Below are 21,351 nucleotides of genomic sequence, written 5' to 3'. Positions count from 1 at the left end.
TGGGGAGGCCATGGGAAGTCCCCAGGCCCCCGCAGGGAGCACCCCCCCTGGGGACAGGGGCTCACCCCAGGGACCGTTGTGTGGGCAAGCGGTGCTGGGGGTGGTATCCCGAACCACCAGACTCTCCGGCTCCCTTGGCTCTGCAGCCTCAGGGCGGGGGCTGGGCTGACGGGCCCAACCGTGTCCCCCAGAGATTTGCTGGCCACAGGCTCCCCGGAGCTGAAGCCCCTCAAAGGGACTTTGTGCTGCCACAAAGAGCCTCTGTCCCTCTTGGGGAAGCTTGGGCGTTGCCATGGTGACAGAGGGGGCCTGGGAAGAAGGGGTCCTACGTCTTGGAGGGGAAGGGGTGTTCCGGGCAGAGGGTACCGGTGCACGCGGGCCACAGCCCTTGGCCTGGACGGACAGCTGCCCGGCTGTGGCTCACTGCGCTCATCGAAGTCTCAGTGACCTCTTGGCTGCTGGGCAAGAGCTGGACTTCCAGGCCCGGGGGCCAGCGGGACCCCCCAGTTTGGTCCCCTCTTAGGAATGCCTCGGCCCTGTGTCCACCCACAGCACAGTGCGGAGGGGGGAATGGGGGTGGGGGAGCCACCTCCCAGGGGGACCCTGGGGGAGGCAATGCAGACAACAGGCCGCTCCCCCACGTAGCTCACTGTGGGCTCCCCTTTCGTGGCCGGGCTGGAGGGGGTGGGCCACTGGTGCAGAGAGCAGTGTGCCCACCAGCCCCATGCCTCCCTGCCCTGCCCTCCCTTGGGGCGGCCCTGGACTGGCTGCTGCAGACACCGTGGTGGTGGTGGGGGTCCTCAGTGCCCAGCCCCCCCCCCCCCCCCAGAGCCTGTCGGGCTTTGCCCTCGGGCTGTGACCCAGCCAGAGTCTGGGGCAGGGACGGAGGCAGCTGTCCACCAAGTCTCCCCAGAGCGGCAAGGCCCTGTGACTCGGAGCATGTGTCTGTAACCTGCCCCAGCAGGAATCTCAGACCCAGACCCTTCTCGAGTCTGACAGGGGCTCCCTGTGTCCCAGGCCTCCCATCCCAGCAGCTGGCATGCTCACCCACCCTCTGGCCAGGGCCAGGCCTGTCCCTGCTGTGTGCAGCCTGCGGCCCCCTGGCCGCTCCCAGGCCCCGGCCCTGGACCTAGCCCTAGGCTGTTGGATGTCGGACCTCAGGCTCCACATGCCCCGGAAAGCATTCCTGCCTTAGCCTGCCCCCAGGCCTCCTACAACTGCCCCTCACATCCTCCGGTCCTCCCAGACTGCCCGTCCAGTAGGCCCCTGCCCTGTGGCTGATCAGTGCTGCCCAGGCCCCGGGCACCCCCTCCGTGCGGGGCAGGAAGCCCTCAGGAATTGCCCCTGCCCAGAGCGGCCATCCTCTGTGCGGTCAATGGGTGCTCCTGGGTGTTCATGGGGACGGCCTGGGGGCAGGAGGAGGTCACCGAAGGGCCATCTGTGTCCACCTCCCACCCCTGCAGTGTCTGGCCCAGGTGACAGCGGGGTACCTCCTCTGCTGGGCAAAGCTGATGTCCAGCCTGACGTCCAGCTCCCTGAAGACCCGGCTGCTTCCCTCGGGGCCCCTGGGGCGTTTCCAGGCCCCACCCTCGCCTACCAGGCTGCTGTGGGGAGGGGCGCCCGCCTTCCCAGCTCTTACCTGCTTCCTGCCTACGCCAGTGGCTCATGCCCTCCACCCAGAGCCCCACCACGGCCAACGTGCCCTTCTTCCCGTGTGTATGTGCTAATGTGCGCGCGTGTGACCATTTCCACACTCATCCTGCACACAGCATCGCTGGGCCACACACCTGGTCTAGTGGGGTCTAGTGAAAGTCGCTCAGTCGTGTCCAACTCTTTGCAACCCCATGGACTTGGAATTCTCCAGGCCAGAATACTGGAGTGGGTAGCCTTTCCCTTGTCTGGGGGATCCTCCCAACCCAGAGGTCATCCGGGGTCTGCACTGCAGGCGGATTCTTTACCAGCTGAGCCACCAGGGAAGCCTAGGACCCCTGGCAGGTGCCCTTTTTGCTCTTGGGCTGGGTGTTGGTTTCTGCAGGCTCCTCCGGGCACCGTGTAGATGAAGGGGGTCACTTGTCTACTGGACATTGTGAACCCTTGGTTCCCGCATGTCGACGGTATCTTGGTCTTGTCATTTTTTTCCTACTGCCTATCGTGGAAAATTGGAAACATGCCAACAGTGGAGAGCGATGGCGTGTGTCCCATGAGCTTGCCCGGCTTCCGCGGTGGTAGGCGTGCGGCCCAGCAGCTCCCATCTGAGCACTCACTCCACCAAGGACAACCTCGGCCAGAGGCGCTTTTTCTGGATGTTCAGAAACCCTTCTTTCTCGTGAAGGCGAGCCAGTCCTTTCTCCTCTGCAGTTTCTTCCACGGTCTTATGGTCGAGGACAGTCTCTTCCCACCCAGGCCTGCCCCCAGCCCTGCACCAGCTCCGGGTGACCCCACGGGCCTCGCCATGATGGGCGGGTGCGGACCCCGCCTGGCCGTGGCGCCGCGCCGTCCTCGTGGCTTCGGCCAGCAGCTCTCCCCAGGGCTGAGGGCGCCCTCTGATCCCCACGGGGCAGCGGGGTGAAGGCAGGCCCTCAGAGGGCCAGGGCAACATGGCGCCCTCCCAGGCGGTGGGCTGCGGCCCACTCCCCTCGCGCCCGGAGGAAGGGGTCAGTGAGGAAGCAGAGCCCTGTCCTTCCCTCGCAGAGGTCAGGGGCGCTGGGGAGCAGGCCAGCAAAGAGCCTGCAAGGGGAGGGCCCTGGAGCCCCAGCCTCCTGCCCGCCTCCCCGCTGGCCTGACCCATCGGAAATTCCTCTAATTCCTCAGCCCAGACTGGACTCCGTCCCCATAATTTGATTTCTGGAGCCGGGTTTGGCCGGGCCTGTGAGGAGGAGGAGCGGCTGGCTCAGCACAAAGACAGATGCCCAAGTGCAGGCACGGTTTCGGGGACGGTCAGCACCCCGCCAGTCCTTCTGGGTACCCATGCCCTCCTGGGGGAGCAAGTGCTGGCCACAGTGCTGTCCCGGCCGGCTGGGAGCCCCCGGGGGGGTGTCCACCTCACCCCTGCCCACCCACTCAGGCCCCCGGCTGCCCGCCCCCCCATGCCATGGCCAGCCTCCCTTCCTCCCCGAACTGCCCCCTCAAAACCCACCCACACCACGCCCCCCTGCAGCATCCACATGTCCCCTCACTGCTCCTCGGTGCTCCCCTCAGTCCTCCCCCCATCACTCAATGTGCTCCCCTCACCGTTCCCCATTCTCCCCTGTGCTCACCCTCAACGCTCCCTAGTGTTCCCCAGTGCTCCCCCTCATCACTCAATGTGATCCCCTCACCCCTCCCCGTGCTCAATTCAGTGCTCCTCCGTGCTCCCCTCAACGCTCCTCGTGCTCCCCTCTGTGCTCCTCTGTGCTCCCCTCACCGCTCTCCGTGCTCCCCTCAGTGCTCCTTCTCATCGCTCTCCGTGCTCCCCTCAGTGCTCCTCCTTGCTCATCTCACCACTCCTCCATGCTCCCCTCACTGCTCCCCTGCGTTCCCTTCCACCTGCTTCCTGCCCTTCCATCTCTCCACCCACCCGGGGCTCCTCCCAGGGGTGCTCAGCCTGGTCACCTGCCCCAGGACAGGTGAGGTGGTCTCTGGACGGTGTGTCTGTCCCTGTCTTCCTGCTAGACATCCCCCCTCCCCATGAGCAACCTGCACCCAGGACTCAGGACGCTGGGGTCAGGGTCTGGGCGGGGGTGTACCCGGTGGGCAGTGCGAGGCCCTCACTAGTGGACGGGGGCAGGGAAGGTGCTGGCCAGGCAGGAGGTCGAAGGTCACCGCAGTCCCACAGGGCACACACCCCCAGCCCCCAGGCCTCCCGGGCCAGCAGAGAGGTGAGCCTGGTGCCCACCTCTCCCCGGAATCTGCCAGGGGAGGCATCGTCACAGTTTCTCGGTCCAGCTTCAAAACGCATGGCCTGCAGTGGCCCACGACCGGCGCCAACCGCTGTCCTGGAGGCTTGGTGTAACAGGCGCTGGGCAGGCCAAGGCCAGCTCTGGGGCCCTGCTGGCCTCTTCCCTCATGGGGCCGTGCTCTGCCCATCTGTCACGGGCATGGGGGTGTCTCTGAGGTGTGCCCATGCCCCCAGCCCAGCCGCGCTGGTACAAGCCGAGCCCAGGGCTGACTCTCCTCCCTGGGCTCTGTCCTTGTGGCCAGCACAACCTGGGCCTGTGAGCAGCTCATCTGACCCTTTGGGGGCACCCAGCAGCTGCGGGGCAGCTTTCCACTCCCTGTGCGCTGGCGCCCTGGGCCCACCGGGCCATTCCTGTGGCCACAGAGGGGCCTCCCATGCTCTCCAGGCCCCAGCGTCCACCTCTGAGCTGGGCTTGCGCGGGGGCCACGAGGCTGTGGTGAGCTGGCGGGTGCCCTGGTCAGCGGAGGACCTGGGAGGTCTGAGAGCTGGTCACGCCTGCTCTTCCGTACTTTCCCTTCCCTCCCCAGTCCTCCCCCGTGGGCTCAGGGCCCGCAGTTCTGCCAGGCCTGGCAGGAAGCAGGGAGCCTGGGTCAGAGCCCCGCACGCCCTGGGGAGGGAGCCGGCTGCTTCCGGCCAGCCTTGGATTAATGGCTTTTAATTTAGAATTTAATCAATGTGGCGTCTCTCCAGAGGGCTGCACGCTCTGGTTTGGTCGTGAGTCACTTGTTCTGAGAGTGGGGTGGGCAGGGGGCCCGCGACGACTTCCTGGGCCCCTGCCCTGGCCGCACCCTGACTTGCTCTGCTCTGCCCGCAGCTGGCGCCCTGGTCATGGAGGACTGCAGTGTGCGCTCGGCCGCCACCATCCTGGCCTCAGTGAGAGAGCAGGAGGCCCGCTTCGAGCTGCTGACGCGGGCGCTGGAGCAGGAGCGGCGCCATGTCGCCCTGCAGCTGGAGCGCGCCCAGCAGCCTGGCGCAGGCGGCAGGCAGTCCCTGCCCATGGCCTGGCAACAGCTGGTTCTGCAGGTACTAGCCCTGGGACTCGGCCCAGCGGGAAGACAATCACGGGACCCCGGTGGACCACAAGCCCGCAGGCAGCCACTTATTTTGAGGCCTCCTGGGGCCTCGGGACGGAAAGGGAGTGGGATTCCGGCCCCCCTGGGTGTGCAGGACATCATGTGACAAGGGGGCAGGACACGGCCATACTCTCAGAATGGCGCTTTCCACCTGAGGGAGCCCCCGGGGCCCAGGCAGCTGGGCAGGGTCCCCTCTGGGCGGCTCAGCACTCAGCCTGGGCACGCAGAGGGTTCGGCTTCCACGGAGTCACCCTGCCTTTGCTGCTGCTGCGTCCGTCAGCGGGCCAGCCACCGGGAAGGCTCAGGTAAGGCTGGGCTCTGCCTGCTGCCTGGAGCATGACGGCGACTGCCCTGCACAGCCCCAGGAGGAGTGAGCCTGGACTGCTCCTGGCCTGAGAACTCTGAAGTGGGGATGGACAGTCCCATGCGGCCTCCTGGGCTCCTCCCCATGTGAGCTGTGCCCTACCGCCAAACCCACAGGTGGGGGCTGGCTCCTGGGGTGTCGGCAGAGGAGGGAACGCTTTGCCTGGAGGTTGCTGTGACGGGCTGAGGTGCAGGGCAGGGCGCTGGCAGGGTTCAGGGGAGCCAGACTCACACTGGCAGAGTGGGGACCGGAGGCCCCTGTGGCCGGAGAGAGAGGGAGCAGGGTACGGGTCTGGCCCGAGACTGGCCCAGCAGGCTCGGCTGCCCAGCCTGGGTGTGTGGGACTCAGAAGCAGTGGCCCGTGGTCAGATGGGGGACATGGCCAGTGACTTCCCCAAGCCTTGATGTCCTCATCTGATGGTGGGCAGTCTGCACGCACAGCCCAGCTAGGTCTGTGGTCACAGCCAAAGACACCTCTCCACAGACCGGACACGTTGGGCAGCTCTTTCCATGCTGGCTGGCGCTGACGTGGCCGCACAGCTGGTTCACAGAGGCTGGAGCTGAAGCCAAGTGGGTCTAGGTACGAGGGCCACCCCGTGGCCCCCTGGACCCCGGCCACTCCAGACAGTGAGGCCTGCACCCCCAAACTTTGGGAGCAACACGGCCGGCTGGGCCTCATGGGGACAGTGGCAGCCCATGACCCCAAGGTTACTCTTGGGTGCTCTTTCCAGGCTCCAGCCCTCCCAGTCCAGAAAGGGCTCTGGCATCCAGCCCAGAGGGTGAGCTGAGGGTCGACGACCCGGTGGGAAGACGTTCCCATAGCCCGGAGCTGCCCTGGCCTGAAAGGCCACCACCCTCCCTGGCCACTGCCCCTCCCACCGGGGGCCCTCCAGCCCTGCCCCTGGTATTCTGTCTCTTGGCAGGAGATGGTTTCTCAGGCTGAGATCAGACTAGCAGGACTGATGGGGACACTGGGGAGGCCAGGCCACATGTAGCCCACTGGGCCTGGCGGCCTCTACGCTGCACCTGCTTCCCAGCCCCGTCTCAGCAGGAGGTGCCTGGTGAGCCACCTGTGACCCTCAGCTGCCTGGACCTGGCCCTTGGGGTCAGAGCCCAGGTCTATGAAGCTTGGAGGCTGGTGGCCAGGCAGGCGGCTGGGGCTGGTGAGCCAAGGGGTGGGGGCTGCCATGACCCCGAGGCTGTGCCGTAGGCCTGACTGCAGGCCTTTCATCGTCCAGCAGAAAGGGTGGCCTCCTCCGGACACCTGGAGCAGGCTGGCTGGAGCAGGGCTGGCCCTCACCCAATGTGTGTGTGGCAGGAGTCACCTGTAGGGACCTGGCCAGCAGCAGGCCAGGCCGAGATGGGGGTGTGGCCGTGGCACCAGCAGAGTGTGAAATTTGGGAGAAGGATCTACTCACATAGAAGCGTCCAGGTTCCCTCAGGGCAGTGGTCCCGTCTTCTGCTCCTGCCTCATGTGGCTCCGAGTTACAGGGACCAGTGGTGAGGAGCAACTTAAGGAAAACTGAGGCTTAGAAGGACATGCAGTGGACACCCAGAGAGCTTGAGCATGCTGGCTGCGTGGCCCGTGTGCTGGTGTGACTTGGAAGGGACAGGGGGTCTGGGGAGAAGTGGGTGGAAAGCAGAGAGCCCAGGCCAGGGCCCCCTCTCGTGCCCAGTCCCCCGAACCTCCCCCAGGTCTGTGTTACCTTAGGGGGAGCCAGACTCCCGGGAGTGGCCTGCTGCGGGCGGAGAGTTAGCCCCCAGACGGGTCAGAAGCCTTGATAACCGCCCCCACCCCAGCCACCGCTTAGTACATCAAAGGCGGGAGGAGAGGGTCTGAGGCCAGCTAGGCCCGTCAGCCTTCACCCAGCCACCCAACAGTGATGCTCCCTCCCCTCCCTGTAATCTGTCTGCTCTGACACCGCTCAGCGGCTGGGGGACCCAGAGCGGGGGACCTCAAGTCTCAGAGGCCTGTGGGCCACCTGCAGGGGTGGGGAGCGCTTTCACTGGGAGCAAACCGAGGTCGAGGAAGGGCTCAGCGGGAAAATGCCAGCCCCGCGGCAGGGGCGTGGGGACCGGGAGCCCTGACCGGCCGCGGGGGCGAAGGGCGACCCCGGCCCTGCCCCGCCCCGTCCCCCGCCGGGCGCCGCCCCTACCGATTGGCTGCGGCCCACCCCGCCCGCTGGGCGCCGCCCCATCCGATTGGCTGCTCGCCGCCCCGCCCCAGTTTCGCCCCGCCCCACCCACCTTGGCCCCGCCCCATTGGCTGTTCGCCGCCCCGCCCCAGTTTGGCTCCGCCCGATTGGCCGCTCGCCTCGTCGCCTCGCCCCGCCCCGCCCGTCGGCCGCTAGCCGCCGCTCAGCCAGGTCCGACCGCCGGGAGCGAGTCCGCCGAGCCCGACCCGAGCGGCCGAGGCACCGGAGCCGATCCCGGTCCAGCCGCCGCCGCCGCCGCCGGCCCGCGCCCCCCGCGCCCGGCCCGATGCCGGCCGAACTCAGACAGGTTGGAAGGAACTTGGTCCCGGGCGGGGGCTCCGTCTAGGGGACCGGTGGCGGAGGGCGGGGCGCTGGCCCTCCGGGAGGACCCGCTTTTGTTTGTGGAGCCGCCGGCCTGAGGCAGCTATTGTCTGCGCCCCCGGGGCCGGGGCCGGGCGTGGGGGCTGAGTGGACGCGCCGCCGGGGGTGCGGAGAGCGGGCCGGGGTTGGGGCCATGGAGGCGGGGGCCCGCGGGCGCACCCCGGCCAGCGCCCCGGACAGGTGCCTGGGACAGGGTGGTGGGAGGGCCTCCCGGAGTGGCACCTCTGCTGCAGGAGGGAGGCCGCGTCTGGAGAGGGCGGCGCGGCTACGCCTCCCCCACGTTCCCAGGGCCCCGGCTTGGGGGGGCCGCGCAGAAGCTTCAGGATTCTAATGGAAGCTGGTCTGCCGCGGCAGCGCACGTGGAGCGAGGGCTGGGGGCCTGCCCTGCCCACGTGCAGAGGCGAGGGGGTGACCTCCGAGCACCACCAGCACCGGGGAAGGCTGGTGGATAGCCTGCACGCTTGCTCAGAGTGTGTGTGGGGTGGTGCACTTACAGGCACGGAAACTGAGACAGAGGGGAAAGGCAAGAGGTGGGTCTGGACACCTGCCCAGCTGGACAGCTAGGTGCCTGCTGGCTCCAGAGACCGAGGGACCAGTTCAGGGGAGCCGAGGGCATCTGGGGCCACCATGTGGCTGATGGTTGTGGGCTGGGCTTGGGGAAGCTGGGTTAGGGGAAAGCCCACCCTGCTGTCGCCCACAGGCTCGCTCCCCTAGTCTGCAGGGCACCCACCGCCCTGTGTCCTCTGGTTACTTGGCCTGGGGCTGTGCACTCGCAGGTGGAGTGCTGCTGTGGAGGGGTGAGCTCCCAGTCAGCCAGGCTGGGCCCGCCACTCTGGGCAGGACGGGACAGGGCTTCTGTAGTGGCCAAGAACTTGCTCCTTAGGGACAGAGGCTTGCACTGCCTGGCCTAGACCCTACCAGGATGGCCATGCTGGGTGGGGGACTGGCGATCCTCCCCTTCCGTTCATTTATCCAGCAGCCATCTCGCACTCCAGGGCCTGGACATCGGCCGTAACCCATCCCGTGTGTGCCAGTGGGGTCGTGGGCACCCCACATCCTGGTCCTCATGATGGACACTGAGTGCCCCTCCGGGAAAGGCAGGCAGTGGGGGTGGATCCGCGCCTCGGGCACCCCTGACCTGGCCCCCAGCTGTGCCTGTGCTTGTTCTCTGTGCCCTCCTGCCATCGCCGCACGCGCCCCTAGAGGCTGCTCTGGGCTTTTGCCTTGTCCCCCAGGTCACTTTTCTATGCCCCGCACACCCTAGATCTGGTCACAAAGGCAGGACTGGTGCTATCCCCCTGTCCCACAGCCTGGACACCTGGCTTCCTCCTGTTTCCATGTGAGGAAGCTGAGCCCAGGTGTGTAGCCGGCCCAGGGCCCTCTAGCTCTGGGCCCTGGGGATCCTCTTGAGAGCAGTGGGGTGCTGGTCACTCCGGCCCCTGGCTTGGCATCCTGGACCAGGCCCTGTGCACAAGCTCCAGGAGCTCATGGGAAACCCCAGGCCTGGACACAGCCCCTTGCTGGGCCGGGCCCAGGGGCTGTGGACCCAGCCACCATGGACGGGAGGACCACGGAACTGATGTGGGCTCAGGGGAGAGGTGACGGGAGGCTGGACAGTTATCCCAGCATGAGAGGCAAGGGTGGGGCCCGGGCCAAGGATGGGGTGGAGAGGCGGTGGACGGGACTGTTGGGATGGGGGTTGGGGGGCTCCGTGTCGAGGGCGGTCTGGGGCTGCAGGGCTGGGGGTCCCTGAGGCTCAGCTGGCCTGGGTAGGTAGACACGGGACACGGGGCCCTGGAGTAGGGCCTGGAGCCAGATGGGGGTGCAGGCAGGGTGGTCCGCAACCTCTGGTGAGCGCCGACCATGTCCTGGAGGTGAGTCAGTGACCCCACGTCCTCACCCCAAAGCTGTTTTGGAGGCACCAGCCATGGTTTGACCTCGGGCCCCTGCGGCCCCCAGGCCTTGGCTCCCCCGCCTACCGGCTCCTACCGTCTCTGTGGTGGACGCCAGGGGTGCTGAGGGAGCCTGGAGGCACAGGTAGAAGGCGGGGGGTGGTATCATGGGGTGTGGGTGATGGGTGCTGTTGGGAGAGCCCGGGATCCGGGCTGGGTGCTCTTGCACGCGTGTGTGAGTGCACATGTGTGTCCAGGTCCCTGTCTGCATGCGTGTGCCCAGGCGTGTGTATGGAGGCCAGGCCTCCCCATGCTCCCTGGCTGACTCAGGCTGCCGCCTCCCTGCCCGCCTGCCCCAGTGAAGTCATCGCCATTTTTAGCTCCCTGAGGTCACTTGCCAGCGGGGGCTCTCAGGGCCTCGGGATCCCGCTGCCGGGCTGCCTGGGCTGGTGTCGGTGGGAGCTGCCGCAGGGCTGCCAGGCCTTCCCGGGCTCCTGGCTCCCCTGGACCCCACACCCTCAGCCCCCCACTGCACAGTGTCTACAGGCTGGGCAGCCAGGCACCAGTGGCACTGAGACCCAAGGGGTGCACCCCCTGTGCCCTCCCAGAAGCCCGAGCCCAGTGGGGCGGGGCCTCTTCTGGGAGAGAGTTAACGTATGCAAGTATATGCACACCTCCCCAGGGCCCTCCCATGACAGGTCTTGGATTCCCTGCCCTCCCTCCTCCTGGCGTCATAGCCTGCAGCCTTGCTGCCCAGCCCGGCCCGGCCCCTGGCCCCCTGTGCCAGCAGAGTGCCCACTGCCTGCCACACTCATGCCCCTCCCTTGACCAGTGCAGACGCAGGGGACGGGGATGCTGAGGGTCTGTGGGTTGCCCCTGCACCTCCCTGGCTCCCCAGGGCCCTCAGACAAGAGCCAGGCCACTCTGCTGGGCCTACCGCCCGTGTCCCCATCCCAGGCCTCCATCTGCTTCTCTTCCTTGGGCGGCGGCCTCCCTCCTCCGGACCGGGACCCCGGCAGACATGCTGCCTGCTCTCTAGGACCGTGGAGGTGCTGCCAGGCTGAGGCCCGCGAGGGGTGACGTATGGCCGGGAAGCCTTTCCAGGGGCGCTGGGGTCCTGTTAGCAGCGCACACATCCTGCTCACACTCTGCCCTCTGTCAGGCCTCAGCATCACTTTATAAAGCCATACCTGTCCTCAGGGCCCTGCTTCTGGAGGAGGGGCACGTTCCGTGGCCCCTGGCACCAGAGCCTGTGGGCTAGTCCTCCAGGCTCCCCCTGGACCCCGAGGAGGCCCCAACCCCAGCACTGTGTGCAGTTGGGGAACATGCGTTCCTTTAGGACGGGACCCCACCCATCAGGGTACGGGTCTCGCCGTGGAACAGGGCCTGGCCTCCTGCTGACCCAGGAGTGTGCGCCCCCGCGCCACCCACTAGGGCTTGGATCTCAGCCACTGCCCCTCCTGGCCAGAGGCTGGTCCTGGGGTGCTGGTGCAGGCAGGGGGGACCTCATGCTGCTCGGCATGGCAGGGATCCGGCCCAGCCGTGCTGTGGGCTGGCCTGGCCTCTGTGAGCCTCAGTTTACCCTCAAGAAAGTCTGACCCGCAGGCCCGTGGCCTTCAGAAGCGCCCCTGTGCAGCGCTGTCTTGTCTGCGGGGATGTTGGCAAGGGGTGCTGAGAGCTAAGGGCCTGGCTGGGGAGACTGGGGCAGGGTGTAGGGAGGGGACACCAGGGCTCCCTTCCGGGGTCGGCTGGGCCCTGCTGGCCTGGATCCAGCCTCTCTAGGCTCTGACCTGGCACCAGGTCTCGGGGAGCGGGCACCGGCCCCTGGCCCGAGGGAGGCCCTGCCCACACAGCAGCCCTGAGCATCCGGCCGGAAGGACCCAGGGTATTTTGTTGCTCCGGGTGCGCAGGGTTTTCTGGGAACTGGGTATTTCTGTCCTGCGAGGGCGTCCACGGGCCCTGGGGGGTGGCAGGAGCCTGGGTATGGCCTCCAGGAGCCAGTGAACGGTGCGGAACCTGCCACCCTCTGCGCTCTGAGGTGGGCAGGGAGGTAGCCCCACCAGGGATCATGAGTGTCCCGCGGGCGCCTGGGTCTCCAGGAACAGCAGCAGCCCAGCCGCACAGCCCCCACGAGGGCCGCCCCCCCCTTCCTCCGCAAGGCTGCCCACCATGTGGGGAGCCAGGCTTTACCTACTCGCTCAGCCCTCAGGAACCCTCCCCACCCGGAAGGGGGCGACCAGGCCCTCCGCTGTCAGAGGCAGGAACATGCTGCCCCGGCTGAGATGGGCCCGGGACAGGAGAGTGGGGAGGCGTCCGTGCCCAGGGATGGTGAGCTCGGGGCTGTCCTGCCGACACCTGCCCCCTCGCCCAGGAGCAGAGCCCGGGCAGCCAGGCCTCACTGGCCACGATGCCGGAGGCGCCCGAGGTGCTGGAGGAGACCGTGACGGTGGAGGAGGACCCAGGCACCCCCACCTCCCACGTGTCCATCGTCACGTCGGAAGACGGCACCACGCGCCGCACGGAGACCAAGGTACGCGGCGCCCCGCCTCCTGCGTGTCCGCCCGGCGTAGGACGCAGGGCCGAGCCGCCCTGGCCTCCCAGGCTGCCCGCCCACCGGCCGCCCTCTTGCCCACCAGGTCACCAAGACAGTCAAGACGGTGACCACGAGGACCCTGCGCCAGGTGCCCGTGGGCCCCGACGGCCTCCCCCTGCTGGACGGCGGGCCCCCCCTGGGCCCCTTCACCGACGGCCCCCTGGACCGGCACTTCCTGCTGCGTGGGGGCGGCCCAGCGGCCACGCTCTCCCGCACCTGCCTCGGCGGCGGGGGCGGCTTTCCCGAGGAGCCCCGCGACGTCCCCGGCTACGGAAGCCTGTCTCGAGGGCTGGGCGTCCGGCCCCCACGCGGAGGCCCCCCAGGCCCGGGCCCCGGCGATGGCTGCTTCACCCTGCCCAGCCGCCGGGAGGCCTTTCCCGCGGGGCCAGGGCCGGAGCCGGGGCCGCCGGCCAGCCGCTCGCAGCCCGAGCGGTTCCAGGCGGAACCGTATGGCTTGGAGGACGACGCTCGCAGCCTGGCAGCCGACGAAGAAGGGGCCCCTGAGCTGGAGCCGGACTACGGCACCGCCGCGCGGAGGAGGCCGGACTGTGGGCGGGGCCTGCGCTCCAGGTGAGCCCTGTGCCGTGCTGCCACCTCCAAGAAGTCCGCCCTGCGCCCCGTGCCAGGGTACCACCTGGGCAGTCTCGCTGCGGGATCGGCCTTGGCTCTTCTCGGGGACAGCGGCAAGGGCGGGCTCAGGCCTGGGGGGCTGCACTGGGTCCCCTCGTGCGGGTCTGGAGTCAGAGAAGCTGGTGAAGCACCGGCACCTCCCGCCCCCGCTTCAGCTAGATGGCCCCGGAGATACGAACTCAGGGCGTCTGTCTGAGCTTGTGCCAGACGCCTGCCCCTGCACAGGGGTGCCCAGAACCCAAGCCCCGGCCCTTCCCTTCCCGCCGGCACTTCTGGTTCTGTTTCTCCCGCTCTCAGCGTCTCCATCTGCGAGTGGGAACATGCCCACAGGCGAGACACTTGCCCAGCCGCAGCCCGTCACCTGGAAGGGGGTTGGACATCTGACCCCGGGCCTGGTGGCCCCTCACGTGGTCCTACCAGCAAGGCTGTGTGCAGGGGGTACACGTGGGCCTCACGGGAGGTGGGACCCCATCCTGGTGTTTCACAGAAACACCAGGTTTCTGCTGGGAGTTGGGGGTCTGCCTGGTGGCGGGAGTGAGCGACTCCCCGGGTCTGGGGACAACCTGCCCAACAGCCAGTGTGATTGCTTGGGGGCAGGGCCGCAGCCGCGAGGGGATGGTCACGCGCGTGCTCGCTCGCCCAGGGCCTACGAGGACGTGGCGGACGACGGCGGCGAGCTGATGGAGGAGCGGCCGCCCTTCCCCGCCACCGCGGCGCCCCTGGCGCAGCCGGAACGCGGCAGCCTGGGCAGCCTGGAGCGGGTGGTGCGGCGCTCGCCCTCGGCAGACAGTGCCCGCAAGGAGCCACGCTGGCGGGACCCCGAGCTGCCCGAGGTGCTGGCCATGCTGCGGCACCCTGTGGACCCCGTGAAGGCCAACGCGGCCGCCTACCTGCAGCACCTGTGCTTCGAGAACGAGGCCGTCAAGAGGCGCGTGCGGCAGCTGCGGGGGCTGCCGCTGCTCGTGGCCCTGCTGGACCACCCGCGGGCGGAGGTGCGGCGCCGCGCCTGCGGGGCACTGCGGAACCTCTCCTACGGCCGGGACGCCGACAACAAGGCCGCCATCCGGGACTGTGGCGGAGTGCCTGCCCTGGTGCGCCTGCTGCGGGCAGCGCGGGACAGCGAAGTCCGCGAGCTTGTCACAGGTGAGGCGCCCGCCCCGGCCCCCAGCTCCCGTGTGCCCACCACGACTCCTCCACCCCTCCCTCCCTGGTCCTCCAGGGAAGTGGTGGGCCCGTGGCTGGGTGCGGGTCACTTGACGACCACCTCTTGGCCCTGGAGCACAGTCCCAGCTGCCTGGGTGGCTGGGAAGGTGTGCACCTGCCAGCCCCTCCCGTGTCCCGGCCCCTGGGGGCTCCTTCCCCTCCCCTGTACCCCAGAGTGCCCACAGCCTCTCACCATGGCTGGTGTGAGCTGGGCTGAGCTGGTTGAGGAGGGGATCCCTGAGCTGGCCCTCTGGGGAGGAAGGGCAGACAGAGCCTGCGGTCAGCCCAGGCGGGTCGATGGTGCTCGCAGGTACGCTCTGGAACCTGTCATCCTACGAGCCCCTGAAGATGGTCATCATCGACCATGGCCTGCAGACGCTGACCCACGAGGTCATCGTGCCAAACTCGGGCTGGGAGCCAGAGCCCAATGAGGACTCCAAGCCACGGGACGCCGAGTGGACAACCGTCTTCAAGAACACGTCAGGTTGCCTGAGGTGCGGGCCCTCAAGGCTGCCAGGGCTCTTCCCTGCCCAGGAGACGGGACCCAGGCGCCCAGCTGGCCTGTGCCCTGGGGACATCCCCGTGTCCCGGATAACGTGCAAGGCGGCTGGCCACCCAGGCCTAGGTCTCAGAGCTGGTCACAGCACCTGTCGGGGTCCGAGAACGGGCCTGCTCTGCACGTCTGTGTCCCTCCATGTAGCCCTGCCACAGCCAGGCGGGGAGCTGGAACTCGCAGATCCAGGTCCTCTGGGTCCTGTCTGTCCGTCAGGGTAACCCCCTGTGAGGTCCCTGAGAGGCAGAGCCCTGAGCTGCACAGACTCAGGCCTCTGGGAGTCAGAGGAGCCCCCACCCCACGTGGGTGCAGGCGGGCCCCCGGCCCAGGTCCCGCGGTCTGCCATTCACTGCCAGGCTCCCTCGTCTGCTGGCAGCCCTGACTGTGTGGGGGCAATCTCTGCAGACAAGACCCCAGGGCTGGGGGGAGAGTCCCCACAGGATTCAGCCCACAGGCTCGCTCTTGGCCTCCCAGGAATGTGAGCTCAGACGGCGCAGAGGCCCGGCGGCGGCTCCGCGAGTGTGAGGGGCTGGTGGACGCCCTGCTGCACGCTCTGCAGTCGGCCGTGGGCAGGAAGGACACTGACAACAAGGTAGGCAGGGAGCCCCGGGAAGGGCCGGACTTGTAGCCCCCACAACGGGCTGGGGTCTGAATAGGAGCCCTGGAGCTCTCGGGCAGCAGGGGTGTGGGGCACATGGTCCACGACGGGGAGGTACTCCCCTCCCCTCAGACGCATCCCTGAGTCTCACCCCAGTGGGCCCCGGCCCCTCCCGCCTTCACGGGCCGCGGCGTGCCCCCGGGAGGGTCAGCGCCCCACACCCCCTCTCCCCACAGTCGGTGGAGAACTGTGTGTGCATTGTCCGGAACCTCTCCTACCACGTGCATAAGGAGGTGCCAGGGGCCGAAAGGTATCAGGAGGCCGAGCCCGGGCCCCCGGGTGGTTCCGGGAGCGCCCAGCGCCGGAGCAGGGAGGACGCCGGCTGCTTCGGTGGCAAGAAGGCCAAAGGTGTGTGGGCGGCACCGGGGTTTGGCTCTTGGATCCCAGACCCGCTGAGCTGAAGGCCCTCCACACCCACGGGGGTCACGGTCAGGGAGCCAAGTGGGGCACCCAGGGGCAGGCAGGAGCGAACCCATGCGGTGGTCTCCTTTGGTGCCCAGACCCAGACCTTCAGCTCCAGGAATGGTTCTGGGGGCTCATGTTTGGACATCACCGCCTTCCAGCGTTGGCAGGGAGCCCGAGGACCCCGGGGGGGGGTAGCACCCACCCGCTTCACTCCATCCCTGCCTCCGGCACGGCTGCCCGGGGTCTGTGCCGACCTCACCCGCACACCGCATGGCCTTTCCTGACCCCGTCGCCCGTGGGGTCGCTCCCCCAGGAGTGATCGGGCTGAGACTCCCCGTCCCCCGCCCGATCCTGGGGGGGCATGGGGTGCTGCCCGCTCAGGCTCCTCTCCTCTCTCCCGTGCTTCCTCGGCCGCCCAGAAGAGTGGTTCCATCAAGGTGAGTCCCTGCTCGGCCTGCATGCAGGCCTGGCGGGCGCAGTGGGCACCAGGGACCCCCCATTGCTCAGGCAGCTCTCTCCATGACAACCACAGGACCTGCGTCTGTAGGAAGGTCCCTCCCTTCTCCTGGCAGCCGTCTCCATGACAACGGCAGGAATGTGTGCCTGGGGCTGGTTGGGAGGCTGAGGGGCTGTCCCTCTGTGAAACCTCAGCTGTGGTCCTGGGTGGGGGGAGCCCAGGGTGGACAGGGCCGGGCACGTCCATCCCCAGGGCCCTGGGGAGAGAGTCTGCCCTCCAATGGAGCGGGTGAGGCATGGCGCAGACAGCGGGAGCACGCAAAGGCCCCAGGAGGCTGGGCAGAGCCAGCCCTGGCCGTCTGATCTCAGCTCTGCCTTCCATGAGAAAGGGGGTCCTGCCTGGGTGGAGGGGCTGGGAGGTGGTGAACTGGCCCTCGGCTGGCAGGTTAGGGGGGCGTCTCCTGGCCGCCAGCGCCCAGGGCCAGGCCCGGCCGCCGTGAGTGGCACTGTTCGCCCCAGGCCTGCTTCACCGCAGCCTGGCGCGCCCTGCCCCCACCAGGCCTCACTGCCCCGTCTGCACCACCCTGCCCAGCCTGGGCTGCTGGCCCCTGAGTTCATGCCCTGGGACCCCAAGGAGGCTGTGGGGTGATCTGAAGCGCGGCTCCCAGCACCCAGTGGGAGACGAGTCCTGGCCCCCACTGCACTCTGGGCCGACACGTCTGGCTGAACTCGGGACAGCACCCTGCTCCAGCCTCCTGGTGCCCGTCTCTGATGTGGGGGTGTCTTCTGGGCCACACCTGATACACGCCTGTGCCCTGCAGGCTCCATCTCACCCTCCATTGCCCTTTTGTTCCAGGGAAGCGGGATGGGGAGATGGACCAGAACTCGGACACCCTGGACCTGCCCAAGCGCACTGAGGCTGCCAAGGGTGAGTGTGGGGAGGCAGAGGCCAGGCCGGTCCAGGAGTGAAGTTCTGTGCCACCGAGCTGGCCTGAAGGGCCTTGGGGGCCAGTGGGGAAACTGAGGCCCACAGGGGTGGGACTCCCAGAGGACTGTGCCAGCTTCTGGCCATCTGCTCAGGGCTGGAAATCAGGGTCTGTGCCAAGGTAACTTCAGGCAGGTATGGGAGTGGAGGCATGGAGGAGTGGGTGGGGATGGCAGCGAGGGTCTTCAGCGAAGGGCAGGGCTAACCAGTAGCCACCTTTGCCAGCCTAGGCGCCCAGGGGTGCAGTCAGGCCCAGTTTGGAGGCTGGTCCAGAGCACCCTGGCGCGTTGGGGCAGAATTGGGGAGGGGCTGATGACACGCAGGGTGAGGGACGGGGGATGGAGGTGATGCCCAGAGACACAGGCCGCAGTGTGGGGCAGACCTGGCAGGCTTCTCCCCGCTCCGCCTGGAGCACAGTGGAGCGACTCTGCTGCTGGGCTGGGGCCTCCATTGAGGCGGCGCCAGTAGGGGTTGAGCGGCTGTGTCTTGGAGGGCAGGCCTCTAACATAGGATGCGCGGGTGGGGGCTGTTGCTAGGGGAGCAGTCCTGGGTGCTGCCCACGCCCCACACCCCTAAGCCGGGTCCGTGACCTCTCCCAGCCTCCGTTGCTTCCTCTATGAAATGGGAAGGCTTTTCCTCTCGGGCAGCTAAGGGGTGATCACGTGGGTGCGGAACGTCCCCCGGTGACGTCATAGCCGCCCTGGGCCCCAGCTTCGCTGCCCCGGGAGCGCCCAGGATGGGGAGGGTGACGGGCGGCATGCGTGACCGCGGCGGGGGCACTCCGTGCCCAGGCTTCGAGCTGCTGTACCAGCCCGAGGTGGTGCGTCTCTACCTGTCCCTCCTGACGGAGAGCCGCAACTTCAACACCCTGGAGGCCGCGGCCGGCGCCCTGCAGAACCTCAGCGCCGGGAACTGGGTGGTGAGAGGCCCCGCGGGGCAGGGAGGCTTCGGGGTGGAGCTGCTGGGGCGGGCTTTGTCCGCGGCGGGAGGGCGGTCCGGCTCGAAGGGGCGGTCAGGGCGCCGCTGGGCGCGCGACGCGGCCCCAGCTGAGCACGCTGCCCCCCGCCGCAGTGGGCCACGTACATCCGCGCCGCGGTGCGCAAGGAGCGCGGGCTGCCGGTGCTGGTGGAGCTGCTGCAGTCGGAGACCGACAAGGTGGTGCGCGCCGTCGCCATCGCCCTGCGCAACCTCTCGCTCGACCGGCGCAACAAAGACCTTATCGGTGAGCGCGGGCACGGGGGTCTGGAGCCCGGGCCCCCCGACCCCGCCGGTGCGGCCTCACCGACCCTAGCCCGCTGCCCGCCGCCCGCAGGGAGCTACGCCATGGCCGAGCTCGTGAGAAACGTGCGCAGCGCGCAGGCGCCCGCCCGGCCCGGTGCCCGCCTGGAGGAGGACACAGTGGTGGCCGTGCTCAACACCATCCACGAGATCGTGTCCGACAGTCTGGACAACGCGCGTTCGCTGCTGCAAGCTCGCGGCGTGCCCGCGCTGGTGGCACTGGGCGCCTCCAGGTGGGTGCAGGCGTGGCCGCGGGAGGGGCGGGGCAGGGCCTGTTGGGGCGGGGCCTAGGTGGGTGGAGCGGGAGGGGCCCCCGGGTGGGTGGGCGGGGCCTGTGCGTGGGCGGAGTGGGGGGGCGCCCCAGGTGGGTGGGCGGGGCCTGTGGGCGGAGTAGGAGGGGCCAGGTGAGTGGGCGGGGCGGGGCGGTCCAGGCAGAAGCTGATCCCGCCTGGGCCGCAGCCAATCGGTGCGCGAGGCGAAGGCCGCGTCGCACGTGCTGCAGACGGTGTGGAGCTACAAGGAGCTGCGCAGCGCCCTGCAGAAGGACGGCTGGAGCAAGGCGCGCTTCCAGGTTAGGCCCGCCCGCCCCTTCTCACTTCGCCAGGCCTGGTCTCCTGTGGCAGCGCCCCGACCCACGCCGTCTGCTATGTGTTCCCCCGCCGCAGTCAGCCGCTGCTAATGCCAGGGGCCCCAAGGCAGCCCCGAGTCCGGGAGGCTTGGACGACAGCACGCTGCCGCTGGTGGAAAACAGCCTGGGTGAGTATGGGGCCAGAGCCCATCCCGAGGTTCAGCTGTGCCCCTCCTCCAGGCCGGGGGCTGCAGGGAGGTGGGCCTTCCTCCAGGAGGATGGCCCCCACTCTTCGCACCCCCTACCCCCAGGGCGTTCACCTTGGCACCAAGTTGGGGGAGGCTTTGCCAGGGAGCAGATGTTGGTGACAGGGTACCCAGAGTGGCTGAGGCCAGGCCTGGGCCCCCGCCACCACCTGCAGCCAGCCACCCACATGCTCATGCCTTGCAGACGGTGAGAAGCCAGGCGGCCGGGACATGATCCCCATGGAAGCACTTGGTCCAGGTGCGGGCGGGTGCAGGCTGTTTGCTCTGTGTGGGGAGGGCCTTCCAAGGAGGTGTGGTTAGAAGAGTGATTTGGCTTAGGGGTGCTCAGGGAGCGAGGGGCGGGGCAGCCAGGGAGGGGTCACTGTCCAGCCAAACTGGTCTGCCACTTGATGGCGGCTGGAGGGCTCTGAGCTCTGGGCCGGGGGGCCAGCAGGGGGAGTGGGGACAGATGAGAAAACCCGGCTCCGCGCAGTCCAGGCGGACGCCCTCCCCAGATACACCCTGGGCGCTGAGGGACAGCCACACCTCGGTGCCTGCCTCAGGGTCCCCTCTGCCTCTGCCCAGCAGACGGCTACTCTACCATGGACAGGAGGGAGCGCAGGCCTCGAGGCAGTGACCCCGCGGGGGAGACCTCTGAGAAGGAGCCGCTGAAAGTGAGTGGCCTTGGGCACGTCTGGGGCGGGGCTGTGGCTCTCCTGGCTGGGGAAGCCCCGCACCCAGTCTGGTTCGAGGCTGCATAGGCACCCTCCCTCCTCAGCCCCGCCCCCACGGCAGCCCCGCAGCCGCCTGCTCTGCGCCTGTTCTTGTGTCCCCCAGCCCCGCTGGCGCTCAGCCCTCCCCTGGCACACACCCCTGCCCTGCTGACCTGCCCAGCTCCCACCCGCCTGCTCATACTAACCTGCTGCGTTCTGCCTCTAACGCCCGCCTGCCCGCTGCCCGCCCGCTGCAGCCCGACCCCAGCAGGAAGGCTCCTCCGCCCGGGCCCAGCAGGCCTGCGGTCAGGCTGGTGGACGCTGTGGGGGACGCCAGGCCTCAGCCTGTCGACTCCTGGGTCTAGCTTGCATGCCCGGTACGTCCCCTCTGGGTTCTGCGTCGGGGTGGGGCCTCCTCTCCATGCCGCTGCCTGCCTGCCCTGCTCTCCCTGCACGCTTCCTGCAGGGCCGCCCCAGCTCAGCGGAGGGAAGCCCAGGTCGGGGGCGGGGCGGGAGGGACCCTGGGCCATCGGAGCCTGGAGGTCACAGGGTGAGATGGGGGCCGACCCTCCACACCTTCCAATGTCCCGGCACAGGGCCCCCCGAGACCCGCCTTCCCTTAGCGGCCGTCACCAGGCCTGCTCAGGCTTCCCTTTTCCACCTGCAGGGCCTGGGCCTGGCCGTTTGCTCTTAGGGTCTGACCTCTGAAGAGACCGCGGGAAGGGGCCTCTGGGTGCCCGTGCAGAACCCGCTGGGGAGCTGGGAGCCCTCTGGCAGCGGGCTGGGCGGCGCCTCCCCCTCCGGCCCTGGCTCCCCACTCCTAACTCCCGGGCGAGTTAGCGTCCTGATATGGTGCTGTGTGCAGCGTGCGCCTGGGAAACCCAGGCCAGGGTGCCCGGCGTTGCTCTGGGGCCAGCGGGGACCCCGCGGAGTGCGGACGGGTGAGGAGGGGGCTCAGGGCAGGGAGTCTGGACCCGAGGCTGCAGGGGCTTCCCTGGGCCCTGAGTGGGGGCGGCGCTGGGGGACAGCCCCCGCAGAGACCCTGGAGGCAGCGAGCGGGAGCTAGCTGTGCGTGCCCTGCCCGCTGCCCACCGCGCCGGGAGCCCCTCCCTGGGCACTGTGGCCCTCGAGTAGCACCTCTGGGACTGGCCTTTGGCAGCAGTGGGGGACCGCTGTTGAGTGCCTGCTGTTTGTGACTTAGAAACCAGAGAAACACCGATAAA

The 21,351-nt window shown here is 68.5% G+C and overlaps 1 protein-coding gene across 7 annotated transcripts in view; it reads left to right on the top strand.

Moving 5' to 3' along the window:
• The window catches only part of ARVCF (ARVCF delta catenin family member), a 30,383-nt gene extending 9,147 nt beyond the window's left edge, over positions 1-21,236 (top strand). The window contains exons 2-18 of one of the 7 annotated variants that reach the window (XM_055549893.1): positions 4,752-4,960; positions 12,213-12,371; positions 12,478-13,004; positions 13,708-14,207; positions 14,578-14,761; positions 15,295-15,412; positions 15,655-15,826; positions 17,196-17,267; positions 18,116-18,243; positions 18,396-18,546; positions 18,637-18,835; positions 19,062-19,173; positions 19,268-19,358; positions 19,621-19,674; positions 20,004-20,089; positions 20,386-20,505; positions 20,796-21,236. In XM_055549893.1, the coding sequence (XP_055405868.1) occupies positions 4,766-4,960; positions 12,213-12,371; positions 12,478-13,004; positions 13,708-14,207; positions 14,578-14,761; positions 15,295-15,412; positions 15,655-15,826; positions 17,196-17,267; positions 18,116-18,243; positions 18,396-18,546; positions 18,637-18,835; positions 19,062-19,173; positions 19,268-19,358; positions 19,621-19,674; positions 20,004-20,089; positions 20,386-20,493 (2,856 nt within the window). In that variant the 5' untranslated portion in view covers positions 4,752-4,765 and the 3' untranslated portion in view covers positions 20,494-20,505; positions 20,796-21,236. Of the gene's footprint in view, positions 1-4,751; positions 4,961-7,713; positions 7,876-12,212; positions 12,372-12,477; positions 13,005-13,707; positions 14,208-14,577; positions 14,762-15,294; positions 15,413-15,654; positions 15,827-17,195; positions 17,268-18,115; positions 18,244-18,395; positions 18,547-18,636; positions 18,836-19,061; positions 19,174-19,267; positions 19,359-19,620; positions 19,675-20,000; positions 20,090-20,385; positions 20,506-20,795 lie in introns of those variants that run through there. The other 6 variants (XM_055549892.1, XM_055549898.1, XM_055549897.1 and 3 more) reach the window with 6 other exon arrangements.
• The last annotated feature ends 115 nt before the right edge of the window (positions 21,237-21,351 follow it).

The sequence above is a fragment of the Bubalus kerabau genome, chromosome 16 (genome assembly GCF_029407905.1).
Source record: "Bubalus kerabau isolate K-KA32 ecotype Philippines breed swamp buffalo chromosome 16, PCC_UOA_SB_1v2, whole genome shotgun sequence".
Lineage (NCBI taxonomy): Eukaryota > Metazoa > Chordata > Mammalia > Artiodactyla > Bovidae > Bubalus > Bubalus kerabau.
The sequence above is the reverse complement of the archived record's forward strand: the minus strand, read 5'-3'. Positions and strand labels throughout refer to the sequence as shown.